General features: G+C 52.5%; 1 protein-coding gene across 3 annotated transcripts in view; it reads right to left on the bottom strand.

Moving 5' to 3' along the window:
* Positions 1 to 150: 150 nt before the first annotated feature.
* IL34 (interleukin 34) overlaps positions 151 to 11,062 on the bottom strand; it is a 75,915-nt gene continuing 65,003 nt past the window's right edge. For 2 of the 3 annotated variants that reach the window (XM_003280921.4, XM_030829550.1), the window contains exons 3-7: positions 6,201 to 6,334; positions 4,195 to 4,272; positions 3,753 to 3,914; positions 1,079 to 1,214; positions 151 to 829 (exon numbers count right to left, since the gene is read on the bottom strand). In XM_003280921.4, the coding sequence (XP_003280969.1) occupies positions 639 to 829; positions 1,079 to 1,214; positions 3,753 to 3,914; positions 4,195 to 4,272; positions 6,201 to 6,334 (701 nt within the window). In that variant the 3' untranslated portion in view covers positions 151 to 638. The remainder of the gene's footprint in view (positions 830 to 1,078; positions 1,215 to 3,752; positions 3,915 to 4,194; positions 4,273 to 6,200; positions 6,335 to 11,062) is intronic. The other variant, XM_030829557.1, reaches the window with a different exon arrangement.

Genomic DNA, 11,062 nt, shown 5'->3' with positions numbered 1-11,062 from the left:
TCCCTGGCATCCCTCTCATTCCACATCCCTTGGGCAGGCTCCATCCACTACAGATCCGCATCCTCAGCCCCCCCCCCGCCCCCGCCTTCCTGTACTTGGCCACCTCCCATCCCCTCCAGGTTCACCCCTGAAGATGCAAAGCAAAGCAAACCAAAGGAAGTGGGGTGTTTAATAGAAAAAAGAAACTGGAAGAGCATCCACTATGGCAAGATGTGGCACTTGGCACCGCCCTCCGCTCCCAGCTCCCCAGTCTGCCAGGCTGGGGGGTCCTAGAATGGCCACGCCATGCTGCCCATCTCCCCTGCAACCCACAGGTGTGCCCTCACTGCTGCAGGCCACAGGAGGCTCAGCACCCCCTTCAGGCAGGGGGACAGGGCAGCACCAGGAGGAGCCAGGAGTGTCCCCATCCACCTTCAGGTCCCCAGGTCCCCTCCGCTCCAGGTGAGGTCATGACGGCTATGGAAGGCAGGAAGCTGAGCCCTGCTGTGGCACAGAATCCCCATCAAAGGAAAAACACCCTTCCCAGGGGTCCTCTCCCAAGGGGGGCTCCCACCACCACCCCTTGAAGTCTCACACCCGGTTGAACTCCTGTGGGAGCTGGCCTGGCTGCCCCTATCCGCAGTCACCATCCAGGGTGCTCAGGGCAAGAGGCCCTCGCCCTGTGCCCTGACCGGCCTCACCGAGCCCGTGGAGTTAGGCGGGGAGCTGGGGGACCACGGGGGCGGAGGGTACAGCTGGGTGGCCGCATACTGCAATGAAGGCTCTGGGCTGTAAGACTGAGGACTTGGCACCTCACAGTCCTGCCAGTTTAGGACGGAGCTTTGTTTACCTGCAAGGGATAGGGAAAAAAAAAAAAAGACAAGACTGCAGCAGTGTTCAAGACCACCCTCCCCACCAAACCAAGCCACTTGTGCTTGTCCCCCACTCTACCCAGGGCCCATCCTGCCTTCCAGAAATGGCTTGTAGCCCTAGGGAGCAGAGGATATGCCTGGGAGGATGCCAGCTCTGCCAGCTGGCCTGGGTGGGCCCAGATGCCCGGCCTCCCACCCCCAGGCCCCATCCCCTGAGAGATCCTTACAGCAGGAGCAGTACAGCAGCTCCATGACCCGGAAGCAGTTGTCCAGCAGGGCTTTGGGTCGCACCAGCTTCAGGTTCGGCCCTGGGGCATTCAAGAGGGACAACACGGATTCCACCTTGGGGCTGACCTCCACATCCTGGAAAGGAGGAAACCGTCAGGAGCGGTGGCGAGATGGGGCCACACCACAGGTGAGCCGTGAGGGCTGTCCAGTCACCTGGAGCTGCCCAAACCCCAGAAGAAGGACCAGACTTCCTGTGACCATGAGCCTGGATAGCTATTTCTCACCAACTTCTTCCTGTGGGTGTGCAGAGGGTCCCAGATGCCACCCCTCACCCATGCACAACTCAGAGGCTTCATTTTTCCATCCTTGGAAAAATGAGTAAAGGGTGTAGACCAGGACAGAGAGGAAAGTGGGGCATCCCGCACCCAGGCACGGCCACCCACCACCGCATGAGGACCCCCTGACCTGGGGAAAACTGTCCCTCAGGAAGCAGACATCTCCATCAACTCCAAGGAACAAGAGAAGGCCCTCACAGGGACACTGAGGCTTAAGTCACATACACAGGGCAGGGTGTCCAGCTTCAAGCTGGGGTGGTTTCTCTCCACGATATGCAACAACAGGGTCATGTGGGGTGCACCGTGGCACCAAGGGAAGGAAGTTCCTGTACAGGAGGTCAGGGCCACTGTAGAAAGCATCATGGGAAATGTGGGGGTGATCTTCTGGAAGGGGGCGACAAGCAGGCAACATGTCCTGGGCCAAATTGTCCCTCTCCTCCCCCAAAAAGCTGTGTCTTGGTCCTACCCCTTGGTACCTGTGAATGTGACCCTATTTGGAAATAGGTTCTTTGCACAGGTAATTAAGTTCAGGATCTTAGAAGGACATCATCCTGGATTTCGGATGGGCCCTAAATCCAATGCCTGATGTCCTTGTAAGAGAAAGGTCACAAAGACATGGAAACACAAGGCAGAAGGCCATGAAAAGACTGAGACGGCCAGGCACGGTGGTTCAACCTGTAATCCCAGCACATTGGGAGACTGAGGGAGGCATATCACTTGAGGCCAGGAGTTCAAGACCAGCCTAACCAACATGGCAAAACCCCGTCTCTACTAAAAATACAGGTGTGGTGGCAGACATCTGTAATCCCAGCTACTCGGGAGGCTGAGGCAGGAGAATTGCTTGAACCTGAGAGATGGAGGTTGCAGTGAGCCGAGACTGCCCCACTGCACTGCAGCCTGGGCAACAGAGTGAGACTCCATCTCAAAAAAAAAAAAAAAAAGCCACCACAGAGGCCAGGCAGGGTGGCTCATGCCTGTAATCCCAGGACTTTGGGAGGCTGAGGCAGGAAGATCACTTGAGGCCAGGGGTTCAAGACCAGCCCGCGCAACATAGCGAGACCCTATCTCTAAAATAATAAAAAAATTAAATAAAATGAAACAAGAAAAAGAGCCACGAAGGAGATCAAGGAGTCTCCTGACTTTGTAGGAATTGACAGCCTCCCCACCAGTCTCATTCCAGGAAAGCTCCACGCAGCTGCAAAAACAGGTGCTAGTCCCTAAGCCCTTTCACCGTCAGAAGCTCACAGTTGGCCTGGGATGTTCTCCCCACAGGCTGGGCCTTGTCAGCAGCTGGCTGGGCAGGGCAGCAGGTGGGTCCCTGGGACAGGTGTGCACCAGAGTCCTGAGGAGGGCTGGTGGGGACAGGGAGAGGTCCCACAGCACACACGGCCTGCATGGGTCATCTCGCCACCTTCCTTTTTACTACGACTCAGGCATTTTAGAGGACAACATCCCTGAGGCCTCAGATCAATTTCTCCGAGCGGGGCGGGGATGGGGGACCTCTTTTTTTTTTTTTTTTTTTAATTAAAGTCCATAATTTACATTAGGGTTCACACTCTGTGTTGTACAGTTCTGTGGGTTGTGATAAATGTGTGATGTCATGTATACACCATGTGTATTTTGCAGCATAGATTTTTGTTTTTTCTGAGATAGAATTTTTCGCTCTTGTCGCCCAGGCTGGAGTGCAATGGGGCGATCTCAGCTCACTGCAACCTCTGCCTCCCGGCTTCAAGCGATTCTCCTGCCTCAGCCTCCTGAGTAGCTGAGATTACAGGTGCCCGCCACCAGGCCTGGCTTATATTTTTGTATTTTTAGTAGAGACGGGGTTTCACCATTTGGCCAGGCTGGTCTTGAACTCCTGACCTCAGGTGACCCACCTGCCTCGGCCTCCCAAAGTGCTGGGATTACAGGCGTGAGCCGCTGCGCCCAGCCTGCAGCATGTTTTACTGCCCTAAACATTCCCTGTGCTCCATCTATTCTTCCCCTCCCCCCCTACCCCGCCTCCAGGACCCTCGTGTTGCAGAAACAAAGAGGGTACGATGACTTGCCCAGGATCCAGAGGGAGAGAGGCAGAGCCTAGAACAGAGTCTCAGAGGCATCGCCTGCCCCCCCCGAGCCTGGCTCTCATGGCCACCATGGCCACCTCTTCCTTCCACAGGCCTCTTTTCCTGCACCCCTCCCCAACTTCTCCCACGTCCCTCGGCTTGTGCCCATCTTTCGGTGTGTTCACCCTTTCCCTCACCAGCTCTTGGCCACACCTCATAGACTCATACACGCACATGCTCACACACACACATGCACACACACGCCCCGCCTGCCACCCCTCTGCACGACTCACCGTGAGGCCCTGCTGGACATTCAGCAGCAGCGTCTGCACTTCCTGCAGGTACTTCCAGGATGGGTGGCCCTCGAGCAGCACGTCCTGCACCGACTCAGTGGCACTGAGACTCACTAAGACCCACAGATACCGCAGCTCCCGCTCGCTCACCTGGGCCCTCTGCTGCAGAAACAGGGAAGTCACTGCAACCTGGGAGACATGGGCCTCTGGGCTCTGACCACCCCCTCACCAGGGACTTGCCCCTGCATAGGGAGCAGACACGGGCTGTCCGCTGCAGACAGTGGACAAACGTGTGCCTGGGCCAAGGCTCAGCCTGCTCTCGGGGCTGAGGAGAGGCCCCAGGCCAGCAGCACCACCTGCCAATCCCAGCGCGCCTCTGAGGCTGGGGCCCACCAGATGTCGCAGGAGGCAGGGTCCCCCCAGCCCAGGAAGGGATTCTCACCAGCCTGGTGACGTTGGCGATTCTGAACACCCCCTCATAAGGCACACTGATCTTGTAGTTGATGGGGAAGTAGTGTTTCTAGACAGGCACAAGAACAAACTATGAGGCCAGAAGTAGAAATGACCAGCAGGCTCCCCAACCTCCCAGATGATCTTTTTTTTAACAGTTAGTCTCACTCTGTCACCCAGTATGGAGTGCAGGGGCAGCATCATGGCTCACAGAAGCCTTGACCTCCCAGGCTCAAGCAATCCTTCCACCTCAGCCTCCCAAGTAGGTGAGACCACAGGTGTGTGCCACCACGCCCAGATAATTTTTTTTACTTTTTGTAGAGATGGGGTTTCTTAACGTTGCCCAGGCTGGTCTTGAATCCTGGGCTCAAGCATCCCAAAGTGCTGGGGTTATAGGCATGAGCCACACGCCCGGCCTCCAGATGAATTTTGATGTAGGAGGAGAGAACTCAGGCCCCAGACATTTGATGGCAGAGGTGGTCCTGTGCAGAGAGGTATGCCTGGCTCCCAACTGGGATAAAAACAGTTCACTTTCCTCTGGGACTCAGGGAGGGTGAAACGAAATACACAGTTCCTGTTAAGGCAGAAATTTAAGGCTCAAGAGTGAGGACACACTACTTCAAGAAAAACATTATTTTGCAGGTGAAAATGTTCTAAAACCTATGATGGCGATGGTCACACAACTCTGTGAACTAAAAAACCTTTGAGTTGTGCACTTTAAATGAGTAAATTATGTCTTTTATATATAAATATGTAAATTATATCTCAGTAAAGCTGTTAAAAAAGACACAAGCCAGGTGCAGTGGCTCACGCCTGTAATCCCAGCACCTTGGGAGGCTGAGGAGAGTCACCTGAGCACAGGAGTTTAAAGTTACACTGAGCTATGATCCCGCCACTACACTTCAGCCTGCACAACAGCGTGACACCCTGTCTCTAAAAATTAAATTAATTAATTTAAAAAGATACATAGGTCAGGCATGATGGCTCACACCTGTAATCCCAGCACTTTGGGAGGCCAAGGTGGGCATATTGCTTGAGCCCAGGAGTTCAAGACCACCCTGGGCAACATGGTGAACCCCTGTCTCTATTCAAAAAAAAGTTTTAATTAGCTGGGCATAGTATGGCATGCCTGTAGTCCCAGCTACTCAGGAGGCTAAGGTGGGAGGATCATTTGAGCCTGGGAGGTGGTGGTTGCAGTGGACTGAGATTACCCACTGCACTCCAGCCTGGGCAACAGAGCAAGACCCTGTCTCAAAAGAAAAGATTTTTAGAAAAAGTAAAAAAAAAAAAAAAAAAAAAAGGGGGGGTTGAGGGCCAGGCACAGTGGCTCACGCCTGTAATCCCAGCACTTTGGGAGGCTGAGTGAGGTGGGCAGATCACGAGGTCAAGAGATAGAAACCATCCTGGCTAACATGGTGAAACCCCGTCTCTACTAAAATTACAAAAATTAGCTGGGCATGGTGGTGCTCGCCTGTAGTCCCAGCTACTCAGGAGGCTGAGGCAGGAGAATCACTTGAACCTGGGAGATGGAGGTTGCAGTGAGCCAAGATTGAGCCACTGCACTCCAGCCTGGCGACAGACCAAGACTCCGTCTCCAAAAAAAAAAAAAAAGATACACAGAGCCACACAGACATCTCTACTCTGCAAAAAGAACCGAACATTCCGATTTCTAGGTCTTTATCTCCCTGGCTAATAAGTGCCTGGGGTTCCTCAAAGAGCTCCAGGTGTCCATTCCTGAGTCATACGGTGAGTGCCACTGTGGAGGTGGGATTAAAGTGAGATCAAGGAGGAGGGGTGGAGGCCCCAGGAGATGGCAGGAGAGGGGTCAGTAAGTGCAGACCAGGTGCATGGGTAGGTTTCAGAGAAAGGCAGAGAAACAGGCTATGGTCGGCTCAGGGCTGACACAGGTCCTAGGAAGGGCTCTGAATGTCCAGAGGCCTATGCCAGGTGAGCCCCAGGGCGCGGGGACAGGGACACAGCTGGTGCCCACGTGGTTACCATGTACTGAAGTCGGCTCCTGTACTGCAGCTTGTCCCGCAGAAAACCCGTGACAGTGCACTCCTCACTCTGCGTCAATGGCCACATCTCCAAAGGCTCGTTCCCCAAGGCCACGCCAAGGAAGATCCCAAGATCTGTGGACCACACCCGACAAGAGCACATGAGCACCCTCCATCTCATCCACGCCGTCCACAACGTGCAAAGCCGAGCACGACCGTCATCCGTTTGCATAGGTGACAAGCACCGATGGGAAAGGTGTGGTGGGGGGCATGGGATCTGGAATGCTTTCCCTGGGGTCTGGTTCCAGAACAGCAAGGTCAGGCAGGCACGAGCAGTCCAGAGGGTCCACACCCACCCCACGCCGGCCACTGGAGCCCCCCAGGAGGCACGCCTCAGGGTCGACGTCTGGTCTCCCCGCTTCTCTCGCTCCGTGGGGCGGGCACAACCTCCCGCCCAGGACAGCCTCTGCCCCTGGTGTCCAGGTGACATGTTTTCAAAGCTCGTTGCTGGGTTTTCCAGCCCGGCATTCAGGAGATCGAATCATCCTGGATTCTGGTTTCAACTTGACAAATGAGTCTTCAGTCACCCACACCACTTTCTTTCCTGCTCTATCTGATCTTAGTGTCCCTCCCAGCTAACTATGCCAGCGGGTCTGTCTCGCCTTCCAGTCTGGTCATTCTAGGACGTTACGCAGATCTCACACTTGTCTGCGTCTCTTCCTGCAACAACCCAGTCACTGAAACATTACCATCCTTTGCCACTGGGGGTCACTGTGACTTCAAAAACAGCCTATACGATTTCCATGTGACCGAACAGAAAAAATAGGAGAGAATTAGCAACAAGTATGAATAAAGGTTAAGTCCCTCAGAACAGAAAGAATAAAACAGAAGTAGGCCAACAACTACCCAAAATATCAGACTCACTAACTAGATAAATAAATTCACGTTAAAACAATCAGATATAATTTTTCTTTTTTTTTTTTTGTCGCCCTGGCTGGAGTACAGTAGTGGGATCATGGCTCACTGCATCCTAGAACTCCCAGACTCAAGCGATCCTTCTGCCTCAGCCTCCAGAGTAGCTAGGACTACAGTTGCACACTACTACTCCTGCTAATTTTTGTATTTTTTGTAGAGACCCACTATGGCCATGTTGGCCAGACTTGCCTCGAACTCCTGAGCTCAAGCAATTCTCCTGCCTCAGCCTCCCAAAGTGCTGGGATTATAGGTGCGAGCCACTGTGCCCGGCCCATTTTATTCAAATGAAAAAGTTTTTGTGTTTGTGGTTTTGGGTTGTTGGGGCTTTTTTTTTTTTTTTTTTTTTTTTGAGACAGGGTTTTGCTATGTTGCCCAGGCTTGTCTCGAACTCCTAGTGTCAAGCGGTCCTTCTGTGGTGGCCTCCCTCCTGAGTAGCTGGGATGAGAGGTACGTGCCACTACACCCAGCTTCCCAGCTTTTTCTTTTTTAGACAGAATCTTTGTCTGTCACCCAGGCTAGAGTGCAATGGCACAATCTCAGCTCACCGTAACCTCCACCTCCCAGGCTCAAGCAATTCTCATGCCTCATGCCTCAGCCTCCCAAGTAGCTGGAATTACAAGCAGGGGCTACTACACCCGGCCAATATTTTGTATTTTTAGTAGAGATGGGGTTTCACCATGTTGGCCAGGCTGTTTTCAAATTCGTGACCTCAAGTTGATCTCCCTACCTCTGCCTCCCAAAGTGCTGGATTTACAGGCATGAGCCACCATGCCTGGTCATACACCCAGCTCATTTCGTTTTAATAATTAATACTTGATGTTGGCCAAGTAGTGAGACAAGTGTTGTCCTGGAAAGCAATTTAGCAATTTCTGTTATTAATGGATTTAATAGTATCCACACCCTTCAAACCACTAAGCCTTAAAAATGTCTATACTCTTTCACCCAGTAAATTCACTTCTAGGAATAAATTGGAAGAAAAGCAAAAAAGATATAACCAATAAATTATGAACAAAGATGCACAAAGCAGCATTTATAACAGTGAAAATCTGGAAATGGCCTAGATGTTCCATAACAATGCATGTAGCCAATAAAAATCACATTGTCAAAGATATGGCTATGCTATGAGAAAAATTAGATATGCTTAGTGAAGCTTAAAAACAGCATGACTCAACACTATCTGTGTTCATGGCATGACTACCAAATCTCTATAGGAGATTTTTTCATGTTTTTCTTTTCCAATAGGGTCTTGCTCTGTCACCCAGGCTGGAGTGCAGCGGCACCATCATTGTTCACTGCAATCTCAAACTCCTGGGTTCAAGCAATCCTCCTGCCTCAGCCTCCCAGTAACTGGTACTACAGACGCCACCACCACACCCAGCTAATTTTTTTTTTTTTAATTTTTTGTAGAGACGAGGTCTTGCTGTTTTGCCCAGGCTGGTGTTGAACTCCTGCACTCAAGTAATGCTCCCACCTTGGCCTCCAAAAGTGCTGGGATTACAGGCATGAGCCATCACACCTGGACTTGGCCTTGCAGGACACTTTTTTTTTTGAGATATTGTCTCGCTCTGTCGCTCAGGCTGGAGTGCCGTGGCGCAATCTTGGCTCACTGCAACCTCCACCTCCTGGGTTCACGCCATTCTCCTGCCTCAGCCTCCTGAGTTGCTAGGATTACAGGTGTGTGCCACCACATCCGGCTAATTTTTTTTGTATTTTTAGTAGAGACGGGTTTTCACCAGGTTGGCCAGGCTGGTCTTAAACTCCTGACCTCGTGATCCACCCACCTCGGCTTCCCAAAGTGCTGGGATTACAAGCGTGAGCCTGTATGTGAATCCATAACACAGTTAAACACTGCACAGCCTAGCGTGCTGAGCACTTCACATGTGCATTTGGGAATTTGCCTCAAGCAGTAGAAATGGGAGCAGACATTGTCATCCCTTGCAGAGCTGGTTAAGTCACAGGTTGTCCTGCCTGCCCCAGAGTCTCTGCTCAACCAACCTAGGATGCAGTCAGGGAATCTACCTTTCTAACAAGGTCCCAGGTAAAGCTGTGGCTGGCGGTCTGGAACCACAGACCTAGATCAACAGTTGCAAGCTGGTGTCCCAAGGGCCACCTCTGGTCCACAGGGATTTCACCTAACAATTCAAAATTTCAGCTTTTCTTTAAAAAAAATCAGTATCTCTGTCCACACTGGGTCTTTTTTCCTGTGTGGCCATCACCATTGGCCGTCTACTCCACCTCCCAACCCTACAGCAGCTGCCCTTCTCTGTGTCCCATTCTGGGGCCCTGGGGACCCAGCAGCTGTGGCCTCAAGGCAGGGACTGTGCCTTGGAGTGACACTGAGCCTCCCAGCCTGGCACGTGGGCACATAGCTGCCCTGGAAACTCTGTCCACAGATGATCTGCCTTTTCCCCAACTGGGGAGCCTTCCTCTGAGGCTGCAGCCCAAACATCATTGCTAAGTGCAAGTTTCTTTTTTTGCTGCCTCCACCCACCCAGAGAAACAGGTTAACAAACAGGGACCAGGCAGGGACAGCACAGCCCCAACCTCAAGGCCACTGTCCTCCACGTGCTCTGCATGCCAGGAACCCCACAGCCAGTGCCACCCCTGACCTTGGTCAGGAGACCCACCCTGCCCTTGTCTTAGCCCAGAGGTAAGAGCCCACAAGACAGGCTGGGCACGGAGGCTCACGACGCCTGTAATCCCAGCACTTTGGGAGGCCAAGGCGGGCGGATCACCTGAGGTCAGAGTTTGAGACCAGCCTGGCCAACATGGTGAAACCCCGTCTCTACTAAAAATACAAAAATTAGCCAGGCGCAGTGGCAGCTACCTGTAGTCTCAGCTACTTGGGAGGCTGAGACACGAGAATCATTTGAACCCAAGGGGCAGAGGTTGCAGTGAGCTGAGATCGTGCCACTGCACTCCAGCCTGGGCGACAGAGTGAGACTCTGTCTCAAAAAAAAAATAAAATAATAAAACAACCTGCAAGACAGAGAGGAGGCTGAAGAAAGATCCATGTGAGTACGGTATTCCCTTCCTGGTTCCCTGGCCCTGGGTGGGGGGCAGGAGGGACCTGCCCCCTCTCTGAGATGACCCTATGGGCAGTGACAAGTGAGGCTTGTCACCCCCAGCCCCAGGGACCAAATCTGAACCTGTGCAGTGGGTTAAATAGCATCTCCTCCAAATCCACATTCACTCGAACCCCAGAGTGTGACCTTGTTTGGAAATGGGGTCTTTGTGAAGTAGAAGGTAGGACCGACTCCAGAGGCAGAGCCCTGACACTGGACCAAACTGAGGACTAGTGAAAACAGGGATGGATGGGGCGGAAGCAGCATTCCGAAAGACACGCCCAGCAGTGTGCCATGTCAGTTTACCATTGCCATGGCAACGCATGGGAGTTACCACCATTTTCCATAGCAATGACCCAGTGGCCCAAAAGTTATTACTCCTTCCCTAGAAATGTCTGCATAAACTGCCCCTTAATCTGCATGCAATTAAAAGTGGGTATAAATATGACTGCAAACGGCCCTGAGCTGCTCCTCAGTACGCTTCCTCTGGCACAGCCCTGCTCTGCAGGAGCTGGCATGGAGCTGTAACACCTCTTCAGTAAAGCTGTTTTCTTCTAGCACCAGCTTGCCTTGAATTCTCTCCTAGGCAAAGCCAAGAACCCTCACAGGCTAAGCCCCCTTGGGGGCTCGCCTGTCCTGTGCCACTTTTACAGGCGTTATTAAATGAAGGATGTCAAAATGAGGCCATCCTGGATTTAGGCAGGTCCCTAAATCCAGTGACTGGTGTCCTAGGAAGAAGAGGAGAGGACGCAGAGACACGCAGAGGGAAAAGCCATGCAAACACAGAGGGAGATCTGAGTGACTAGGCCACAAGCCAAGGAAG

This window comes from Nomascus leucogenys, chromosome 2 (assembly GCF_006542625.1).
Source record: "Nomascus leucogenys isolate Asia chromosome 2, Asia_NLE_v1, whole genome shotgun sequence".
Taxonomy (NCBI): Eukaryota; Metazoa; Chordata; class Mammalia; order Primates; family Hylobatidae; genus Nomascus; species Nomascus leucogenys.
This window is presented reverse-complemented; position numbering and strand designations above follow the sequence as displayed.